This window comes from Echiichthys vipera, assembly GCF_963691815.1.
Source record: "Echiichthys vipera genome assembly, chromosome: 13".
Taxonomy (NCBI): domain Eukaryota; kingdom Metazoa; phylum Chordata; class Actinopteri; order Perciformes; family Trachinidae; genus Echiichthys; species Echiichthys vipera.
The window spans coordinates 18,045,415-18,069,754 of record NC_139838.1 but is presented as its reverse complement, the minus strand read 5'-3'; the positions used below and the strand labels follow the sequence as shown (position 1 = coordinate 18,069,754).

The 24,340-nt window shown below is 39.8% G+C and overlaps 1 protein-coding gene across 1 annotated transcript; it reads left to right on the top strand.

Moving 5' to 3' along the window:
* Positions 1-1,467: 1,467 nt before the first annotated feature.
* Positions 1,468-22,964, top strand: LOC310955657 (E3 ubiquitin-protein ligase RNF19A-like). Its single transcript, XM_083925616.1, has 10 exons — positions 1,468-1,578; positions 11,152-11,998; positions 15,363-15,571; positions 16,064-16,208; positions 16,717-16,879; positions 17,229-17,343; positions 17,494-17,652; positions 18,836-19,055; positions 19,185-19,328; positions 19,856-22,964. The coding sequence occupies exons 2-10, from the start codon at positions 11,388-11,390 to the stop codon at positions 20,640-20,642; spliced, it is 2,553 nt and encodes an 850-aa protein (XP_083781742.1). The 5' UTR covers positions 1,468-1,578; positions 11,152-11,387; the 3' UTR covers positions 20,643-22,964.
* The last annotated feature ends 1,376 nt before the right edge of the window (positions 22,965-24,340 follow it).

Here is a 24,340-nt window from a genome sequence, read left to right as displayed (position 1 = left end):
TGTGTGTGTGTAAACAACAGAAAAAGTGAATTTCCCTTCGCAGGACTAATGAAGGCATGCCTTCTTTCTTTCAATGGCTAACATTAGTCAGGCAGATAGATATATTACTTTGTTGCAGAGCTATGAACATTATATGGAAAATATCAAAGAGTTAGGGAATGTTTGTCCAGTTTACCGGAGGAGAAGCGGGTAAAGGAGCCCACTCAGTGTCCAGAGGTGACAAACCCACACATTTATTCCTACCTCCATAAGAATAAATTACATTAATAAAAAAAATGAATGAATTAAAAATGTCAAAAATTGCAAACAGAGTAAAGACAAAAATAGAGTAATTTATATGCATATATAATAGAAATAATGGTCTATATAATATACTTTTTCATATGTTGTGTCTTTAAATCTCCAAATGTGTTCATTGTTACAGAACACAGAAATACTTTACTGATCCCCAGAGGGACATTTGCTTGTTACATTAGCTCCTTTATGGACTTTAATATATAAAGAAATGATCACAGTGCACAAGAACAATAAACAACAGACATTAGAAATAAAAATAGAATGAGAAATACAAAATAGAAATATTTAAACATATGTACATTCTGCTTTGATTTTTTAAATTTCTTTCTTTATTTCCTTTTATTTCTTATCATTTTACATATATATTCTATTTATTTAAGAAACTCCACGGGCTACTATACTGTCCCTACGTGAAGGCAGGAACGTGATACATGATGGGTTTGTGACAGATGCACTCTCTGTGGCCACAGGATGACAGTATTTCCACTGCTACATCACGTGCGAGATAAACACTGGCTGGTACCAACGTGTCAGATCAACAGCTGCTCAGGAAAAGAGGTTCCGGTTTGACAATGCTGACAAGTAAGAACCGACAAAACATAGGATCAACTCTATATCTGTCCATAATATGTTTCACGTGCCTTTTAAAAAATACATCTCTGTGGTTGTAGAGCATTCATGCATTTATTTGACATAAACTATTTACTTTGAAATTGTACCTCAAAACATCAATTTATGAATTATTAGTAATTAAGCGAAAAAATATTACTTGTAACACATTGAGGATTACATATATATTATATTACAATAATAATAATAATAACAATAATAATAATAATAATAATTAGTTGAAACCATAGACTGTATGGTTGAAACCAGATGGACATCTTTATTATTAGTTTATCTAACGACAAACAGTATTTGCTTACATCTAAATAATACAACAACAACAACAACAATAACAGTTATAATAATTATGATAACAACAGCAATAATAACAATAAAAATAACACCAACAATAATAACAATAACAACTATAATAATAATAATAATAATAATAATAATAATAATAATAACTAGTTGAAACCGGATGGGCGTCTTTTATTGTGAAAAGAGGACACTCTCGACCGGAAGTACGAACGCTGTTAGCAGTTTGTTCCTTCCCTTGACCACAAACGGGGAATCTACCTCGTCTGTCCTGCGAAGTTTTTCCTCAACTACGGTTCACTGAGAGATGGAGACTGCGGTGTACACTTGTGTTGTGAAGTAAAAGGAGACCAGGTAGGCATCTAACGGTGTGTCTAAGAATAATATCTACAGCATGAACTTTAGTATAGGTTTGTTTAAGATCACAACGATCACAACTTCCTCCTCTGACGAGCAGCTAACAGTTTTTAGCTTTGTTAGCTTGTAAACTCCCCTCGTTAAACTCGACACAAAGCCTCTGCTGGCACCAAAAAAAGTTTTATAACCGTAAATGTCGGTTACCTAGATAAACCGTAAAGTCGAAACAACTGGCCAGCGCAGTTAGCAAACATCATAGGTCAGTTATCAGCAACTCTTTGGGCGATTAAAGTTAAAGGCACTAGCGTTCCTGCTAGTTAGCTAACGGGCTAACACTGGCTAGCCATTTGGGAAATGTAAACATAATTTGGTGCCCTCCGTCAGATGACATATGATGCTTTTATTTCGTTTTCTTCTGAGAAAAAAATATTGGAAAGTGTTCGTAAAATTGTGCGTTTTCATTAAATGTAATAATAGGTTGGTGTGTTTTCTTCTTGATACGAAATAACGTTATTGTCAAGATCCTCATTTAATTGTACTCACGGTTTAAAGATTAAAGAGGTGTTAACAAGTATGTTTAAAATGAACTTACTCGCTAAATCACTGGAACAAGTTCAGGCAGCGAAATTATTGTTGACGCTACATTTATGTGAGTGTGACTTTTCCTGTTCATACATCAATACATTCACTAATCGGAAAGGCTTCCTTCAGAGTTTTTCTGTCGACACTTCTACAGCAGAGTCAACAATATTTTACTTTAGATAACAACATAGCAATTACTGGGCACGGACCTTCCTTGTTCAATGTGTGACTTTTATAGCATGCCTGCTAAATTAATCCAAGCCATCCGTCACTGGAAGCTTTCCGTCAGTGAGTCTTGGTGCTCTTCTCCTATTGATCTGTTACTGTTTAACTTCAATTTCAGACTCAGACTAGCTGAATGTAAACTGAATTAAATTGTTCATGCTCCTAAGTTTGGTAACATTTTAGGACCAATTTGTTTGTTGAAATTACATTGCCCCAGAATCATCGCATGCTGTGATTCAGTTACCTTTCCGTGGCATTTTTCACCACCAATCAAAGTCGCATGTTCTGAAACTAAATGAAAGACAGTACATTTTCAAACAATACTCCTAGTTTTTAAACACCGCAATTAACCTGCAAAACCCATGACAGAGAAGGCCAATACCTGTAGGGAGTGAACTGATAGCCAACACAATAATTTTCCTATAAACATGGTCACATATCTTGACTTTTTCTTTCCCTTAATGAATGAGCTAGCAAACATTTGTGCAAGGAAAGGCAGGCGACACATTATTTTTGACTGCAAGGGATGGGCTTTTCTAGCCTAATTTGGTGTTTGTATGTTTTGTTACTTTGGGCCACTAAGGAGAAGTATTATACAGTATGTGTTTACCAATGATATTCCTGTTAATCCATAGATAACTCCAAATAATTTACTACCATTTGGATGCAGATATGATTAACTTAAAGCCACACAGGTGTTTTCAGTTAACCTGGTTGATTAGACCTCTTCTCAGGACTGTGTGGGTGTGTCTACTGTGATTGATTGAGTCTCTTGTTAGCTTTGTTTCACCTGTTAAGGCGAGACAAAGAACACCTTTATGATTCTTAGTGGTAGACGGACATTTATGACCTCATAAATTCCCATCAAATTTCCACCAAAGCCCCGCCCACCTTCAACCCAAGCAGAGATCTAATCAGCCGAATAACTAAAATCACCTGTGTCGGTGTTCAGGGACTTAAATGACGAAGTCTCCCAGTGGAGATTGTAATCTAAATATCAAGGGTACATCTAGACTCTAGAGATAATAAATTTAGTAAACTTTTTTGTTTTTTAGACCCTATTTTAGCCCCCTGTTTATTCCAGGATGTTTCTCAATTAGTTCTACACCGTAACAATATTTTGGATTTTTTTTTTAAAGTAAATATGAACAGCTGAGCTTTGTATTGTATTCACTAATCGTTCACAGATCTCTAAATGTTTCAACTCAATATATTTAAAGGAGTCAAATCGGTGGTTTTGATTAAACACTGCACCCACAGTACTGCTGGTAAATTACGAATAGCTGTTGGTCTTTATTGTAGCACAGAATGGACAAGGGCTGTCTCCCTCATCACGCCACCAGTCTGCTTCATGCAGGGAGACCCAGAAATACTTTGCCATAAAAGTAACAGCAAATTTCCTGAACATCCCAGACATGAAATGCCCATTTGAAAGTCATTATATGAGAAAAATGGTGCCAAGATCTTACACTTTCATTTGTGTAGCCTACGTTACTGCTTGCTACTGCGGTCCTGGAAGCAGGAAGTGCATAAGGAAGTGCAAACTCTTGCCTAAGAAATCAAACTGTCATTGAAATGAATGGGTGGCAACATTTAGACTACTAGAATGCTGTAGTCTCTGTAGATGATGTAGCTCTCCTCCTTTTATCATCCTTGTCAGAACCCTACTGGGCAGCATTGATGTCCCTCTATGCAGTTGACAAACTGTATCTTCCATTATGTAGCTGGGGCAAACATAAACCATCTTTATTTGTTGTCTCCATGGTGCTCAATGGGGGAAAAATGGTTAAAATAACGTCATGTTTAAATTGCTTTTTGACGCGATAAACCTTTTAGTTAAGTTTGCTATCAAATCATTGCATCTGCATCTTTAGATGTACTGGCTCATCATAGTGAACCAGATACAGTGGAAAAATACTTTTCCTCTCGGCTGTAAATCAGACTGTTTAGTAAATAGCACTGAAAGCAGCCTTGGTGGCATTCGCTTCAATGACTCCTGTTTCCACTGTGAACGTCACACATTATTATTGTACCTTGACTGGCAGATAATCGGCTGAATAGAGATTCATTAAGGGTTATTTAGATGTCCAGCTGACAGAAAGTTGGGCAACACCAGATGAATGCTGGGTAGTCTGTCAATAACTTTGTTTCCAGTGTGAATTTTGCTTCAGAGGGGTGTCTTGAGCAGTAGACAGCTGTGACGGTATAAAAAAAAGCCTAAATATTTCCTATCAGGGCTGTAGGTAAACAAGGCGTTAAAAAAGTAGCTTTTCTATAGAGTTTGTCATCCAGTCCCTGGGCTGTTCCTCTGTCTCAAGCTGTATTAAACTGAATGCATTGTTATGATCAGGAAGTCTGTCCTCTGGCTGGAATGTCACCGGAAATTAGCGTATGTGAAGAACACTTTGCAGAAGAACGCTTTGAGCCTCTCGTTTCCATTGCTGGAAGCTGATCATTGTACGTGGGATTTCTTTGAAGGTAGTCATAAGCTACCAAATTCAAATCCCTGGAAGCTTACATCATCCATCCCTACATTTGGACTTTAGCATTTGGAAACACAGCAGGGATTTCTTCTTAATACACTGTTGACGACCGAAAACACACAGAGCTTATTTACACAGCACTTTGTCAACCAAGACTCAAAAATGCCAGAGCCAGTTTTGTCTGTTTAAAGTACATAACTATGCTGACTTTTGTCTGGATTCCAGAGGCATGTAACACTTTTTTTTAATATATAGGTTAATTATGAAGGGTGTGGCGGTTGTTGAAAGATGAGAGTTCAGTCCAGCATACTGAACTGTCATTTCAAATTGAGTTTGTATTAAGGCTGGGAGATATGGTCAAAATCTTCTATCCCGAGTATAGGTCATTTCTTATCTGGATAACTTGATGATGACAGGTCATGATATAGTTGATGTTTTCTGGTGATTGAATAAATAAATAGTTTATATGAAAAAGCCACATGGTAAAGCCTATTTTGCTCTCCATACTCCATGTTAACAAAACAGCACCGCTATGGTTCGCTCCAGCTTCACTCCCACATCAAGGATCAGAACATATCGTCCGAATGATGTAAATATTGGCATAGGGCCGTTTTGAAACTGGGATAGAAACAATATAGAAAAATAGATATTATATATATATATATATATATATATCTAGTTATGATGAGGTAAAATACTTCACATTGGCTTATATATTTATATCAGATTAGTAACTCAAATATTGATACTGGCCTCAAAAGTTCAGTGTCTGTATGTAATCCAGAGAGACAAACTCATTTTCCCCTTTTACATGCTACAAGCTGCAACCAGATTACACAAGTAAACTAAAACCTGGTAAACTCTGGTAATTGGCATCTTGCTGGTGTGTGCTGTTATTCTTTTAAACCACTGAACAATTCAAGGATGCACTTTCACGTCGTCGCAGGGTTGTTTATTTGTTTTGAATAGTTTCAGAAGAGGAATTGCGTCGGCAGTGCATGTTTACTGTTCCACTCTCTCTCTTCTGTTGGCTTTGGAAATGGAAGACGTGCTGTGGAACATCGTTAATGTGAATATTCAGGAAAGTATGTTTTCTTTTGGAGAGTGTCATGTTCTGTTCATAGCTTATTAATAGTGTAAAGAAAATACAAAATGTATTCATGAAATGGGGATTAAAGTGACAGTGTGCAGTCACAGGCCTGTAACATACATTTTTCCATAGCAATTTTGTTATGCAATTGATTGTTTCTTTGCTAAATAACAGGCAATGCAGGATTTATTTTGTTCATTGCAACTCAAGATTCAACATGTTATTGCTTCGTGGTTGAAGGGCCATAGTTGTTAAAACCATTACGGCTTCAGCCCCAAGTGACGCATTTTGTTACCATTTCCCCCCTGTACATCTCTGCACATAAATTATGGTGACTCCCCAAAAAAATTCAGTAACCTTGCACTGACCCGTGTCTTCAGTAGAAGGATGCAGATTTAAATAATACAACAATGGTAATCTTGATGTAGAATCGCCTGATGCAAATTAAGTTCTTTGACGGAGGGTTAAAAGCTTTTCTTCTGCCGCAGTAGGTTTCCTGCCCCGGGGTTATCTCAGGAACTGGGACACTTTCCCAGTGTGTGAGCCGTTGTTGCATGTGATTGCCTTTGAGCCACAGAACCTGAATACATGCATTTGCGTGCACAAACAGAAGCGCACACACCGACCGCAGTCACATGGAAAGTCCCACTCACTCTCGGTTCAGTGCAGAGGCAGGCTTTTCCAGTTTAATTACGCCTTGGGATTGTAATTTCACATTGACTTGCGGGTTGCTTGAAATTGCTCCTCTCTCTTGTTAAAATTTCCTCTTGGTCACACGACCTGGCCAGTTGACCCAATACATCATCAAGCTTTGTTATTACCTCACAGAGGAAGTTTTTAAGTTGAGATATCTGGTCACTATCCTCATTAGAAAATCGTTTTATTGGTGCTAGGATACCCAAGAATGACTAAAAATGCCAGTAGTTGCTATTAAAAGATCATTCTACTCATACTACGACTGAATTAATTATTTCAATTTGCAAGTTTATATTAATTGGATAATATGAAGCTCCTATTTCTCAAAAAGCTTTACGGCTACACTATTCTGCCACATATCAATATTCAGGACAGGGTCTTTGTGCCATTGACGTTATTGCATGCCTATTTTCTGAGGGAGATCAACTGAGAGTCGTGACACACCTCAAGGAAGTAGCACCAACAAACTGTCTGATGTGTCGTCTCGTGTCACCTCACATCATCCTGCGTCACCTGGGGTTTTGTTTTTCTTAACATTCAGATGTCATTTGCAGGCTTTGGGTTTTTAAATGTCACTCATAAACTTTCAGAATGAGCAATTAAAACACATTATTCTTTACAACCTGGCTGCAGTGCTAATGGTTTAATGATATGCAATTATGGCATAGACTTTTTAAGTCTTAATCTTTAGTTAAAAAAAACAGGTAACTTTGCATTGAATTTACTTTTTATGCTGTAGTCAGGTAAATGTGGCTGCTTGGTAACATGTAGTCCTCTCCACCTCATGTTTGTTTCTCAGCAAATTATTTTAGATAATTGCTGTAGCCTAGTAGCGCAGAAATGCTTGGTATACTTTTATGAAATAATACTGAGAAAAGGAGAAAAGATACTATTTCACATACAGTATATCCTATAATTAATGAGTGAGGATGTTGTTCTAGTGACCAAATTGAACAATGAGATACCATCAGGATCTGCGAGACTCAGCACATGACAACTCGTGGTCTTGATTTTTTCGTGACAATATCTTATTTAAGTCAATGTGCATTGCTACACACAGTGTAAGAGCGCCAACAATTCCCATGTCTGCAGTCTGTTAGGAGCAGCCACTTCTGCCTTCCTCCTATCTAAGAAGACATCTTGTGAGCTGCAAACTGCAGTTGCGTTTTTCTTGTGTCATGAATCAAGAGCAGCTCTACTACTTGAAGTACTGTTTCCAAGCCCTAAGAGCCCTGTTATCACTTTTATATCGCAGCAATCACAGTGTTGGTATTTTCAATGTGACCTCAGCAGGGTAAACGGACTAGATGTTTACACTTTCTATATTTTATGGCGCTGTTATTATTGTACTTAGATCAAGGTGTGTGGAGTAGACTGAACGTGAACACTTAAACAAAGCACTTGGTGTTTCTTACCGGGTCGATTGGCAGTTGGAAGGTATGAAAAAGTTCCAGCAATTTAATATGAATTTTCAAAGTAACATGAGCCTGATTGATTGTGTCTCTAAGTACAGAATAGTTATGAATAACAAAACAAACACCATCGTCAAAGAAACCAGAACCCACCAGTGTCCTCCGTTTACCTTAGCAGTACACAGTCACTGTTAGTAGGCCGTTCATTAATGATTCATTGGTTGACCTGTGTCAGTGACCCATTCGCTGCTGATTCTTTCCCAGTTTGACCTTCTAGCTATATGTGGTTTTGTTGCATACATGTTTAGGTCTTTCCACAGAGCTTGTCTTTAAGCTCGGGGAGTTGATTGGTTCCTGACAACTAGTTCCTTTGACCAGTGTGCAAAAGTGGACCCACAGGTTGTCAGTGAGATAATTAAGGCTCATACATCTTTCATCTTCTATTCACGTCTCTGTTTATTCCACTCCTAGGAAACTGCAGTAGCTCTTATGTAGCAGGGCTGATCATCCAAGGTTTGGCAGTGAGACCTTCCCTGTAGGGTGTAGGCCATATTTAGATATCATATCTAAAATGTGTCAAGAGTTGAGATGAATTGCAGTTCATTCCTGTCATCAGAGAACCTCTAAAATGCCCATTGAGTGACAATTTGGTACATCAGCTTTAAAACCTTATCCAAGTTGTTTGCTGTATAATAATCTATTGCAGGGGTCTTCAATGTTGTTTTAGGCCAAGGACCACTAAGCTGATCGAGAGAGCAGGTACATATATTGTATAAAAATGAGTTGTACTGTATATTAAACTGGGCCTACAAGAACATATAGGGTGACCTTAAGTCTATACACATGCCTTTTCATGGTGCGTACATTACGAAGCTAGAACAATAATATTTATTGACATGTGCATATCTTTATACATCATGTTTTTTTGTAAAACATACATGTGGAAGGCACAGGCAATCCTTATTACTGCATATGTGGATGGCTACCATGGTGGCTTCCTTACATCTAGGCCTTTAAGCCTTCACAAATAGGCAGGTTTATCATTGCTAATAGCATGTTGGATTTGTGTAAATGTATATTTTCAGACATATTTTAGTTTTTTTTTTTTTAAATCAAAACGTTTTCAAACAATAATTTGGCGGACCCCCCGCACTGACTGGAGGACAGAGATCTATGATGTACTGTGTTTAGGAGGTTTGTGGCCTGAGTGAATTCACACCTCTTTTTAGAGTTGTTGACTTGTGAACAAATCTGGTGCATTTCAGTGCCGGTTCGTTCATGCATAATTAATTAAAAGATATTTGGTTGATAAGGAGGAGGAAGAAGAGTCTTAACGCGTGCAGTGTAGGCACGTGTTGACTGGATCAGACTAAAACACTTAAGTAACCATAGTAAAACTTAACTGCTGCATGCACGTCATCATTAGGGGAGATAAACCGCAGCCAGAGGTTTGTAGGTTATGAGAATGAGCATTTGTGCTTTGCAGGACGGCTGTCTCAGTTGAGATTTAAGCAACTACTAGCTCGTTAATTAGTCACCATTTGACTGTCATTACAGACTAATATCAGGAAATTTCCAAACACACATGCTTAGAGCGTACAGAAGGGGAGGGGAATCATTTTTTATCCTCCAGTGTGCCCATTCGGTGTTATGCTTATAGTTATGAAAGATGAATCTTTAACTATAGTTTTGAGGACATTTCAGGACCAGTGGAAGCCGAGTCTCAGTTTCACAGCCCCAAGCTGGTCAGGGGAGTGACCAATATATGTCTTTTATTTGAGAAGATAGAAACTATCTCTTTTCCAGATCACAAAATGAGTTGGTTGGATATTATGTTGAAATAAACTAATGAACCAACATGGTAAATTGTCTCATGTTCCCACTGTAAACCCCAAGGATTTGCAAGTATTTTTTAATAACATTGCATAGCCCTCAGCTGCAGCTCCTCTTGCTGATGTCAGCTGTTTGTCTGCAGTGCAGTGCTGTGTTTTGCTGATTTCCAAATGGGAGATGAGTTGGACAAATTTGAGGACATAAATAAAACGCACAGCTCCTTCACTTAAGCTTGATACACACCACATGATTTAAAGCCATGTTATTATAACCTGATTTGGCCATGGTTGGACTGGTCTGCTAAAATAAAATAGGTCACTGTGAAAAACCAACAGACTTTATCTCATAAAGTGCAAGCTTTTAGTATCCAAATCTCTTATTTCCCAACTGAGTTTCTGACCAGTTAAAGCTGTCATTTATCCAGCATTTTTTATGTTTTTTACATCTGGAATCTGTTATTGTTGCTAAAAGGGCGATGGAGCACAGAATCCTGTGTAAATGTTGAAGAAATGCAAATAGTTAGACATTAATACCATTTCATTCTGCTTCCATTCGTTGATTTCTTAAGGAATGAGTCCAAGGCAGAGATGTTTATCCAAAACATGTAAATTCATTAGCTGGGGTCTGTCAACTCTAAGCACCACACCCACAAACGGTGTTTGTATATTTCAACAAGAAATTAGCTTCACATTACTTTAGTCACCACTACTTTAACTACTTATACTTGTTTGTTTCTGTGTAGCATTACCATCAAACAGCTATCCTTCACATCAACTACAAGTGAACACTGCTCTCAACGATGATGAGTTGTGCTTTAGTTTTTCATCTAGTGCAAAATAAGAGCATGTGGAAGCACTTGAGGCAAGGTGTGGCTGCTCTAGAGGCACACTGACACAGCTGTGGCCACATCTGATATCTATGATGGAAAAACACAGGGTTTTGTCTTGTTTTGCCTAAACATGAGTAATACACTCTCTCTCGAGGGAAACCCTGCAGAAGTTTTAGGTTAGCAGTTTCACATGCACAGACGCATGTATGCACATGATGCGCCTTAAAAAATGCCTGAGGCCTGCCAGAAAACTCTTTATTGTCAAAGGGATGGTCTTTTTTTTTTTTAACACACAAGCCAGTGAAACACCTCAGTGATAGCTGTCTTGTATTGTTTCTGTGTTTGCTGCAGAACATTAAAAGTTAATGCATTCAGCCTTGGCTCTGTACCTGATTTTCTCTTTTTTCCTCTGTCTTTCAGGTTGGTGTCCTACATCTGAACATCTACATCTCATCTCTGTGATTTTAAACCAGGGACAGACCACACTTCAGACTTCCAGACCTCCAATACCCGCTTCCAGCCACTATGTCCTAGCTAACAGCGGCCCAGCCCCCTCCCCTGACCATCCTGTCCCCCTCTCCATCCCTTTCCCAGTCCTTCATCTCTTCTCCTGATGTGGTGATTCTGGTCGTACCACCAGCGGCGCCCCTTCTGGCATGATGAGCAGCCTGCACCAGCAACATCATGGCAGTACAGGCTCAGAGCGAGACCTTCACTCTGCTGCCTCCACTGTTAGCCTCCCTTCAGTTAGAAAGACGCCCAAAAAGCGCCGCCTGTCGCTCCATTCGCTCTTCAGTCGTCGACGCCGGCCCGACCGCGACCCCAAGCGAAAGTCCAGGCCTCTGCAGGCTGGAGCTGGAGTGGACGGCATTGTTAGCACAGAAATCGTCCAGTCAGAGACTGTGCATGATAAAACCTCTACCCACTCTGCGCTAGGCGTAGCATCGACTTCATCGCTGTCAGGTTCTTCATCAGAGCTGCTGGAGTGCCCTCTGTGCCTACTGCGCCATGCACGCGACCGCTTCCCAGACATCATGACCTGTCACCACCGCTCCTGCGCAGATTGCCTGCGACAGTATCTGCGCATCGAGATCTCAGAGTCTCGTGTCAACATCTGCTGCCCCGAGTGCTCTGAGCGGTTTAATCCCCACGACATCCAGATCATCCTGGGAGACCGAGCCCTCATGGAGAAGTACGAGGAGTTCATGCTGAGGAGGTGGCTGGTGGCTGAACCTGACTGCCGCTGGTGCCCGGCGCCCGACTGCGGGTAAGAACGAGAGCTTAGGTATTATATAGGCTACTTAAAGAATAACATACTGGGACAACCTTCTCTTTACATAAAATATGACTCATCTGCTGAATCAAGGTGAGATCGAATTTGTCTTTAAGTTAGAGAAGCTGACATGGTGGTTTTATAATGTTTTTTTTGTCTTTTAGGCAAATGAGAAATATTTTGCAGTCAGGTGTGACTCAAGGGGAGGAACTATTTGTCATTTAAAGTGTTGTCCACCTAACATTTATGATTAAAAACACCAGTTAGCCATAAAAAAAAAATCAAGCATGTAAGATTATTCCCACATACGACTTTTATTAAACAATTTAAAACTCTATTTCGGTTACCTGAGGTGTGCTCGATGTTCCGTACTTCGGAAAGAACAAACACACGAGTCCCAAAATAAGATAGTAAGCAGCTGCATTAAAGAAACTTCAAAGCTGTAATTTGGTCTTTTGAAGCCTCCGCATTGTCACCCGAGTTATAAATAGCTTGTAGCAGTAATAGATCTTTTTATTCTGTCAGCCAGATGAGTCGGCTAAAAAAGACGTGAGCAGGAAGTGAGGATGATGGTGCCTTTTGTTATCAGACCGTGCTTGACATATTTCTATACAAATAATTAAAGTTGGTAGTAGGGATGGGCAATACCTTAGAATGTTCCAAGAAAGTAACATATTAAGTAAAATAACGAACATATTTTCCTTTAAAAAAATACACACACCTTCTCTCATTCATCATAATAACACTAGTTTAACTACCTATTTAACTGATTCTAAAATATCCTCCCTTCAAAATTGGTTAGTCTTTTGACTTTTCCAACAATCACAAATTCTTTTTTCGTCGAAATAAACCTTAATTCCAGTAAGTAACGTGAAAATGTTGGCCCTCCACATTGTTTTTACCCGCTTTCTCTGCGCCGTTGCTGGCTTCTTTGTGTTACTGGGTTAGCTTGCTGAGCGAGTCAGTCGTCACACGCAGAACCTTAAATAAGCAAAATTTTAAAAGTAGCCCCAAAGAAAACAGCCAGCGATGTACTCAGCCGATAGTCTGTGTATTCGTCTAATCACTCAAGCTTTGCTGGTCGTCATTTGCCTGTTGTTAATAATGATCAGACCTTAAAATTTGTATTTCCTGTAAAGCACTTTCCACAAAACAAAACTAGTAAATACGGTTTAAATGACCAAACACTAACTTCCAGGTATTGAATTTGAGTATTCAGTGATGTAAATCATCAGCTTGAGGTCAGGTGGGGTCTGGCAAACCTCAGTCCACCGCTCAAAAATGACGGAGTTATTGTGCTTTCCCTCTTTCACGTGGAGGTGACAGTGTAGGTGAGGGTCAGGTCATGGTCTTGTATGTTTGGGGCTCGTAACAGTTTGCTCACAGGGGCCTGAACTGAAGTTAACATTGTGCTGTGTGTGCAAACCAGGTCACCCAGCGTTAGCTGTTGTTGGCTGCACCTGTAAGCCATGAAAACCACCATGCACACAGTATAATCATAAACTGCTTTTTTATTTTTTAAATTATGTTTTTTGACTGATGCAGATGCTGGCAGTAGGGTTTTGAAAAACAGCTTTTCACGTATAGGGCTTCATAGAGTTATGGACAAGCTACTAACCCACATCTCCTACATTTAGTTATCATTGTTAGTTTAGTTTTGAGTGAATACTGAATTCAGTAATAGCCTCTCTCTCTCTTTCTTTCTCTCTCTCTCGGGGCTTTGTTGCATCAACACTGCTGGCCCTGTCTGTTAGAATAATGGCTCTTTCATGAGCTTGTTTCAGCGCTTCTTGCTCTCGTCATCTAATCAGTTTTGCTCTCGCTCACTGTCACACTCTCCACCGGTTAATGCTGTCGGCCTTGATTGTTGTGTAATTACTCTTGCATGTCATCAGACTGTGTTTGTTACCTCAGTCAGCAGTTGTGAAATGTAAGAATCCTCTAAACAAACATTTGCCTTAAAGAGAGATCATTTCTTTTTGAGTTTTGACTTTACAGCGCAGTCATGCATAGCTCAATGCACATGCACATACCAAAAGGTCCATTTTGGAAGTTCTCACAATCACTTTACGACTTATACACCAGTTGCCATGAGTTTGCCTCACTGAGGTGTTAGTTGAGACTGTGTGGAAACCGTCTAGACTAAATGTTCTGTAGGTATTACATGCCCACACACATTACCCCGGATACCGGACTGCAAGGTGTGAAAAAAACATCATAAAATGATGCTATGATGTCAGTTAGTGGTACGTGTTGTCATGTTCCCTTCAACTGACAGGGCACAGAAAGCCAATCCTAAATATTATGGAAAGTTGTTTCCCTTTTACATTTTTGTTAACTTTGCCCCAAATGCTCTACTGTAAGTCCTGGTTTCCTGAAGGTTTGTTTTTCCGTCCATTTCATCACTTTTCCCCCATATTTCAGACAACCAAAAGGTGCTTGGACCTCAGTGCCTGGGAAACAGATTGAGCAATTTTTGTTAATCTAGGGTTTTAAGGGGATTCAATAAATCTTGTTTTCTTGGTTTGTTATCTGCTCAATAAAACATAAACTAATAATCTAACCAATGCCCATCAGCGCCGAAGATAATGTTTACAATTTATGCTGATGATGGCTGATAAATCCACCCATTGTTGCAACTCTACTCTCAAGAATTTCCAAGTTAATTAGTCCTTATTAGATATCTGTTTTTATAGCAGTAAACAGACTCAAAGTGTGTATTACTGCTGATTTTGAGTAACTGCTTTTACATAACTTGCATAACTTTCTTCACTAAGAGGAAACAGTATCTACTTGCCATTTTACTTATTTTCACAGATAATAAAGCTGTTTATTTGAGGTTGTAAATGTGTTGGGATATAAATCACTGCTGCAATGATTTTATAGTGCCAGTTTGTCAAGATTTATTAGGTTTACATGTTTATGACAAAATAGTTTTTGGACCATGTCCCGGCCATGCCGTGTACTTTTCCATAATAACTCAAATGATGAGGGACACTTTGGTGACATGCAATCATGCAGAATTGATTGTGCCAGTACTTATTTATTGTAACAGAGCTCATTGGTGAAATCATCATGGAAAGTCTGCTAATTTCTCTTGTTTATGTGACAAACACTTCTCAAGGTGTTGGGCTCCTAAATATGTAAGTAGCAACAGTGTAACCTGTGGAAGTTTATTGGAATTTTTCTATTTAAACACACTAGAAAATGCTCCATGGTTTTCACCCACTCTACTTTTATAACCCTACACTTGTCTTTTTAGCCCTGCTGACCCCTTGTGTTGTGCTGAATTACTACCTCCATGCTCTTCCACCAGCGAATACTAACCACTATTTTTTTCCACTGTTTTCTTCCTCAGTTACGCAGTCATTGCGTTTGGCTGTGCCAGCTGCCCAAAGATCACCTGTGGGCGTGAAGGCTGTGGGACAGAGTTCTGCTACCACTGCAAACAGCTGTGGCATCCCAACCAGACATGCGACACCGCACGGCAACAGAGGGCCCAAACCTTCCGGTTGAGAAGTTTCAGGTCGTCCTCCCTCAGCTACAGCCAAGAGAGTGGCGCTGCAGGTAGCGTACAAATAAACACCTGCACTCAAATGCTCACACACATCTGTACCTTTAGCACACCATCATCTTTAAGCCATGGTAATCAATATGTACTTTATATAAAATATTCACCAAAACACTGCTGCAACAATTAATCAACAGAAAGAAAATGGCTGACTATTTTGATGATTGATTGTTTAAAGTAATTTTCCATGCAAGTATGGCAGAAAATGCTGTTTTCGCTCAATATAAAGATTTTCTGTTTTTCCTTTATTTTATATCATATTAAATTGAATATCTTTGGGCTTTCTCTATTTAAAGACATCACTTTGGACGTTGAGAAACTGGGATGAACATATAGCACTATTTTCTGACATTGGATAGACCAAATATTTGATCGATTAATCGAGAAAATAGTTGGTAGTTTTTTTTTTTATCAATAATGAAAATGATCCTTAGTCAGACCCTAATAAAAAATGTTTCTCTTGCTTTCCTTCAATGAACCCCCACTAGGTGATGACATAAAGCCATGCCCTCGTTGTGCTGCCTACATCATCAAGATGAATGATGGAAGCTGTAATCACATGACCTGTGCTGTCTGCGGCTGCGAGTTTTGCTGGCTCTGCATGAAGGAGATCTCTGACCTGCACTATTTAAGGTGAAACAAACGTAACGGTAGAAAAATCTGCTCATAGTAGTTTCCACAGTTGTGTTTTCTTTTTTCTGTATTTTGTCTTTATTTCAGGGAACAGGAAACATGTTGAGATAGAGGGGTTTGAGCTCACATAAAATTTCAATTCATTCTTAACTTATTACTAAATAGTAGTTTGACAAAATAATCTTAACTGACGATCTGGTGTGTGTGAGCGTGTGTATTAGTTTTTCTTAATATTTTCATATATTTAGTCTAAAAAACTAAATCTGAGTATTCGTCGATGTTGTGATGCTTGATTGTCTCTTCTGTGCACTGATTAAATAGTCAAAGAATTAAAATTAAATCATTTTATTAGGTATTTTAAGAAGCAAAGACCATTGTTTCAGATGTAGTTTTTTCGTAATTCATCATCACATCAATGCTGATGGTTTTAGTGGGTAAAGTAAACATGATTCTCTCTTTCTCTCTCTGTTTGCCCTGACAACCCACTTCCTCTCTCCGATCCTCTCAGTCCGTCAGGCTGCACCTTCTGGGGGAAGAAGCCCTGGAGCAGAAAAAAGAAGATCCTCTGGCAGCTCGGCACGTTGGTGGGCGCGCCTGTGGGCATCGCCCTTATAGCTGGTATTGCCATCCCCGCAATGATCATTGGGATCCCGGTCTATGTGGGCAGAAAGGTGAGAGCCAATGCCCGACAGCTAAAGATGATATGGAACCAAATGGGTCAAAAGCAACAAAAACAAACAAAATTGAAAGCGTAGTACTACAATGTGACATGTTATACACTGGTATAAAATCATAACACAAACACAGAATCTACCTTTTAAGCATGCATAAAGAAATCCAGTTCATTATCGGGACATAATGCAATTTTACTTCTTTCTGCACAGCACAATAAGACATTGTTTTAGAATAAACAATAATTATATATAATTAATTCTGCTCAAATATCTGCAGCCTTGTATGATTTCAGAGCCCCAGACGCCAATAATATGAATAATTTAAGGTGAATTACCTCCTCCCCAGATCCATAATCGCTACGAGGGGAAGGACATCTCTAAACACAAGAGGAACTTGGTAATAGCCGGTGGTGTGACACTGTCTGTGATTGTGTCGCCTGTGGTCGCAGCAGTCACTGTTGGTAAGAGAAAAAAAAATGTCTTTCTCTTCCCTCTTTTCTTGGTGGGTCACTCTTATTAAGCCGTATAAAAGCATCCCCTGGTTTTGAAATTGGCCTTAAATGTTTGTCAGATTCGACTGTTTAAGTGTGTGTTTACATTGTTTTGTGCAGGCATCGGCGTCCCCATCATGCTGGCGTACGTCTACGGAGTTGTCCCAATCTCACTGTGCCGGAGCGGCGGCTGTGGAGTGTCCGCCGTCAATGGCAAAGGGGTGCGAATCGAGTTTGACGATGAAAATGAAAACATAGGTAGCGGGGCAGCAGCCACAGGTGAGAATCTCTAACGAAAACGATGTCACTGAAGTATGCAGAATATATGAGAGGCAGAGTTAAACTTGAGCTTCAACTTGATTTTATTAAGTTTATTGACCTCAAAGTTAGGTCAAACCCTGAACACATAGTACAGTAAATATGCAAAACCCTCCAGATGAGTGATCACAATCAGCAATCTTCCAAAGAAGTTCAACAAACCATGAAACAGATTAGACAAGAAGAATGCAAACACAGAAATATCACTAAACACGTAACATCTCTGTCTCCTTTGAACTTTGGCTGCCTTGTTTTCTCCCATTTTGGAGAATTAATGAGAATCAAATGTTTTTGTTAAACCTTTATCTCATTTATTGTAAGTTTTTTCAGAAGTTATTCGAGTCAGAATGGCCAAAGTTTTCTTATAGATTATAAACACTTCTTAGCCGGGCTTATGTTTCATTATTACTGGCACGGTCATCTGGATTTACATCGAGTAGAGCACATGAATATTTGGAAATTACCAGCAACCTTTTAAGCAATTCAGCAGTTCATGCCACTCTGTTTGGCTTGAAGAAGAACACCTACATCTGTCAGTGTCTGTGTGTGTACATATAGATTATTCATAGCTCATGAAGTGCCAAAACAGTTGAAGCGTGTTTCGAGGTTGTGCAGTGGTGTGAAATGACTGGCGCAGTGTCAGTGGTTTTTCCTGTCATCACGCATTTGTCAGTGTTAAACTCATGGCTGTGCGAAAAGGAGCTCGTCTTCCTTTCCCAGGAGGTGTTTAGGGAGACGGATTGTCTTTCTTATAGCTTCTGTCAACGCTGGGGAATTGTAATTGTGAGTCCAAATGACAGCAGGGACTTTGACCTTTCCGGGAAAAGTAAGGTGTGAGACAGGATGACACTTCTTCACACCCAAGAATAATTCATCTGTTATTTCAGAATGAATTTAAAGCCAATAAAAGTCAGTAATATACCTTCAGAAGAATGAACTCTGGGCCCTGACGTCAAAACCATTTTATTCGCTTTTTTATCTGGGGTCCCAATTCTCCTTCATGACTCGATCTGTAATTCCCTCCTCCTCCCCCTTTTAACCTATTTCTTTTCTGTTTTGTTTTGTTCTCTGCTGCGCATAGATCCTCATTTTGTCTTTTCTATATTGATGAAATTACACATCCTGTTGTCCCTTTTCTCCTCAGACACGACCTCAGTGGCCGAGACTCGGCTCAACAATCCCAGCCTCGGAGATGGAGCGAGCGTTGGTGGCCTGACAGGCTTGAGCCTCAGTGTCAGCGGGAGCCACATGGAGCGCTGCGGCATGAGCTCTACTCAGCGGGACAACATGAGCGACAACGCCAGCACCACGGCCCTCGCTGGGACTAGCATCACTGGCAGCCTCTCCGGCAGCTGCTACAACAGGTAATGGATCTGGATGAGATCTGCATTGCTATGAATGTTTTGTTGCCCTTTTGATCTTCTATAGGAAAACATACAGTGCCTCATTGAGACCTAAATTATTATATAATTTGTGCCCATTGTTATGTCCAGGATGGAAGTGCAGGCTGATGTCCAGAAGGAGCGCTGCAGCCTGAGCGGGGAGTCAGCCACTGTCAGTCTCGGGACAATCAGTGACAACGCAAGCACAAAAGCCATGGCAGGATCCATCCTCAGTGCCTATATGCCCCTGGAAAGGTCGGTAGTCAGAACATACTGATTTTGCTTTTTTTTTTTTTAAGATTATTTTTTGGCCTTTTTATGCCTTTGTTAGTTAGAACAGCTGAAGTTTGACAGGAAGTGGGGGAGAGAGAGGGGAGTTGACATGCAGCAAAGGGCTGCAGGTTAGAGTCAAACCCTGGGCTGCTGTAGCGAGGACTTTTCGCCTCTGTATATGGGGCATCTGCTCTAACCACTGAGCAACCGAGCACCCCCTGATCTTGCATTTTTTAAATTTTTTTATTAAGAAATGTCCTAGTTTTTAGTACCTTTCACCACAAGCCCTGTGGTCAAAGTGTTTTGTTTTTTTTAAGTGTTTTTGTCAGTATTGACTGTGCTGCATGCTTTATGCTTTACTAGAAAAGTATGCTGGAAGCACAACAAACACTTTATTCTTAATAAATATAGAAGTGAATATGCATGATAGATGCCAAAGATAGAAGCTGTTATACTTAAATGATGTGTTCTTTTACAGGTAATGTATTTTAAATGATTTTATTTTGCAGAGACAATAGTCTGGAAGTTCAGGCAGATGTGGAATCCAAACAGGAAAAGGTGAGGCACTACAGCGCCAGCAGCAGCCTGGATGAAGCCAGCTGTAGCAGTAGTACTTCCGGCCTTAAAGGTGCCAGCGGTGGAACATGCCCATGCCCCTCCGCCTGCTGCTATGCGCAGCACGACAACCACTGCTGCCCCTCATCCCCCTGGTCAAAGGAGCCCTCCACTTCAGGGGGCAAGAAGAGCAGAGGAAAGCTCTGGAAAAGAGCCAGCAGCTGCAGCAGCAGCAAAGGAGACACAAAAATAAATGAGACCCGAGGGGATATGGATGCTCAGCTCCTGGAGCAGCGCAGCACCAACTCCTCTGAGTTTGATTCACCATCTCTGAGCGGCAGCCTGCCCTCGGTGGCCGACTCGCACTGTAGCCACTTCTCATCAGAGCTCAGCTGCTCAGACCCTGAAACCTCAAGACCAGCTCATCCACCCTGCTCTGCCCCGACAGACCTCCACCCTCAACCTCCCATCGCCACCTTCAATGATGTCACCATCACACCCATGCCCGAAGTGGAGAACGATCGCCTAGAGCATTATCCACCTCAGAGTAGCCACGCAGCCTTCAACAACCGCCTGCTATCGTCATCTCCCCCTGCTTCACCGAAAGAGGGAAGTAGGGGGACGTTTCTTTACATCAGTGAGGAGAGCGGAGGAGCCATCGCAGACACAGAGCCGGAGAAAAACACTGCCGCACAGCCTGTAAGCCCAACAAGTTGCCGCTGTATACAAACAGATATCTGAAGGAGCTCTCCTGTCCTTTGGGTGTGGGCGGTTAACCGCTGCTAGCTCAGTTAGCCTTAAGTGAAGCCCCAACATGCATCTTGGGAAGCTGGTGGTCAAGTTAAAGGCTACACTTTAAAGTCTAATTATATTTTTATCTGGTGTGGAGGCAGGCAGGGATATTAGGTGAATGTCAGTCTTTAGTTACAGAGAGGTCTAAGTTGGAGAGAGGTTTGTGAATAAAGAAGCACAGTAAAGTCAGAGCTGATCAGTGGGTTCTGTTTTTCAGTGACAGAACAAGCAAGAAAAGAGCGAGTAAGGAGCTTCAGCCTGTCGTTGAAGCGTTGACCGGAGCAGCAGGGCCTACAGTAGGTGGAGTTGAATGTATGTGGACAGGTTGTAAATTTGGGAAAGTCTGACCCCTGAATGATGTTCCGAATCAAAGCTCGAGGCACATCTCACCCTTTTTCCAGATGCTTACAAAAACAGAAGCGACAAACTGGATAGAAGCAAGTAAAATGTCTGATGTCCTTGTCTCAATAGTAAGTTGAGCTGCTATTTTAAAGCCTGAACCTATCCTCCCTCTTGACATCTGCAAATAATATGGTTTTGATGAATCTGGGATGGATATGTCTTCACTGTGGTCCACCGCTGTGCCACTAGTTCATCCTGTAACTTCTTAACACAGCGCGAGAAACACTACAGCTAAAGGATTTTTGAACCTAAGAGGGACCAATCCGTACAGTAGCAAAATGTATTTTTCCATAATCATCTATAAGAAAGAAATATTATTGTTGCTTTTGTTAAAAATGTGACTCCTGTTTGTTTTTTTCTGTGCTTTGTCTGCTTATTTTTATTTTCCATTTTGGGAAAGTTTGTTTTAATGTTGAAGCCCTGTGTTGGGTCCAAACTTTTTTTTAGTATGATCGGGCGAGAATTGCGGCGACGAGTCAAAATATAACCCTTTTTAAATATCGTGGATTAAAGACGGTTGTCTGCACTGGTAAAATAATATTTTTGTTTGTGGTCATACCTGTGCAAATATAACCAAGTCTTCACTGCAATTTCTAGTATATTATGGAGTTATGAGAGGTATATTAAAGAAAGGGAATGTTAAGTTATTCCTTGTAAACTGAGAAAAACACCATTTATAAATTTGAAACTAGCATTTTAGAGGGTTAGTTTGAGTGACAAGTCACTAAAACTGGAAAAGACAACCAAACGATGTATTTGCAATAAGAAAATAAGCTTTCGTATTTAACGAGAGCAGATGTTTCTGGTCGAGAGAACACATTGTTATAGCAAAAAAAGCTCTGATAGAGTTAGCGGTGCAATGGGAAACTCCTCTTGTGTATTTGAGCACATACGTGTCAGTGATGTAATATTCAGTAGTGAATGGATGATGATGATAGGATTACATTTTTTGATTCCCCTTCAGTGATATCCAAATCAAAATATAAGTTTTGATTCAGAGCTTTGGGTGTTTTTTAACTACAATATGTATCAAGTTGTTTTTTCTTAAATCCTTGCATATGATTAATGCAAATAATTTTGTATTTTTTGGACCCACAGTGCCTTTTTTGAGGGGGTAAATCCTTTGTATAGTGTTTTTGTTTTCTTTTTACTTCCTCATTCTGTATGTCTTCAAATGATAAACATAAAAATCATTAGAGAATTCATTATATTTGCCTCATAAAATGCTTCAAATGCGTGAAACGTGATACTAAAATACTCACCTTCCTCCCGAGTGCTAACGCTAGCTGTCACAAGAGTTTGTTTAGCCGACCAAAGACTGCTCTCAGGCCACGACATTTAACCGGATTTTAGGGCAGTACTTTAAAATCTCAAGACCAAAATATTTGTATGGGTCATTTTTAGGAGTAACGTTTCCCTAAAGTAGCCAAAGGCAGTTCACCTGTGTTGTTAGTCAGCTCCTGTTGGCAATAAAAAAACCTTGATTATCCAAAGCAATCAGCATTTTGAGTATCAGATGTTCAGCCGCTGTTGTAAATTTTCAGCACAGATTACTTTGCTGTGATGTCGATCAGCCGCGTTCTGCAGGAGCTGTGTGGGAATAAAGAGTCGGTCATCGGAGAATCTGTGATGTCAGCTAAAAGACTTTTGGTGCACCTCAAAAGCCTCTGGCTGCAGGATGTTCCCACCCTGTTAATACTCCTCCTGATCGATCCCTGTGAATTTTATATTATTATTTGAAGACGAGTGCCAGGTCTCTTTTCTAACTTGGTCAAAAGAAGCTTGTGCTATTTGTAAAAGCGTATATTCCCTAATTATTTGCTTTATAATGTGCATGTAAATGCATATCCTTAAACAATAAAAATTCTCAATCAAGCTGCTTGTTTATTTTGACATCTGTATTTGAGTTAAGTTTATCATGGTAAGATCAGCAAGATTTAACCAATGTTGTTGCAGTGTTTTTGTTGTTTCCCTCTGGCTGCATGTTGTTTACTCATGTAGTTGCTGAAACAAAAGGCTCATCGAAGCATCCAAATAGCAGTTTATTATTTACATTTGCATCCAAACTATTTACATACAGTACATGCTCTTACATTCCACAAAGCAACACTTCAAGCCTCAAAGCAGGTGTTTTCTTTGAGTTGAGACTTTATGCTTTTATTTAAACAATACAAGGGGAAAAGAGCAAAAGCTAAAAGAATGAACAAAGTATTAAAGTATGAATTAAATAAAAGTTGTGGCACATTGTGCTATTCAACAATTTACATTTGCTGTGTTATAGGGCTGACATGGGATGTTTAAAAAGCATATGGGAGATTGAAAAGAAAGATAATAAATGCCCTGCGCACCCTCAACGCAGCTCAACTAATTAAAAAAAAACGGGAGTAATGATTTAACCTAAATACTACATGAGTGTAAAAACTAGTCAGCAGGTGAACACAGTAACTAAATAATGAACATTTTTAATAAATACTTGGATGGATAAACAGTTGAAACATTCATTGTTCCAAGTAGAAGGCCTAGTAGTACAATGTATTACGATTGCAGACCAAACATACCATAATATTGTGACTTCAATTGTAGGAAAAAATGAACAATATCTACTTCTACATAATGAATAGTGTCACACATTTGGAACAGACTTTGGGGGATGAATGAAGTTAGGCTGTGGGGTACATCAGACGTCAGGTCGCTGTCCGTACACATCCACACAGACCTGAGGGGAGCTCTAATTAGGCAAATAAAGTGAAAACACCTGCGTATGTGGGTCATGGCTGTAGGGCTTTAAAAAGGTTGACCTAGAGTCTGGATACACACTAAAAGATGTCATGGAGGAGTCAAGTTGTAGCTGCAGCATCCCAAATATTTCTTGTTCAGAAACAAGTTTTAACACTTTAAACATTAAATAAAGTAATTCTTCTTCTTCTTCTATTAGGAAAAGCTGCACAACGAGCTGTTTCCAGAAGACCTTTTTAGGTCATATCTAATTTAATAAATGCCCCGGCAGATTACTTCTCTTGTGTTCTGTATGTATAATACCAAGCATGTGAGGCATTCTGTGAACAGATCCGGGGGTTAGAGAGCCATTAATGAAACTATTGTTTTCTGAGAAGAGACTTTCCAAATGTAAATACTGAATTTGTTACACAAAGATGCGCAGTCGTCTTGGTTACATTTGAGACTGAACCAGAGACCTACAATAAGTCTTACAGTACCTGATGGATTTACTAAACAAATGAAGAGAC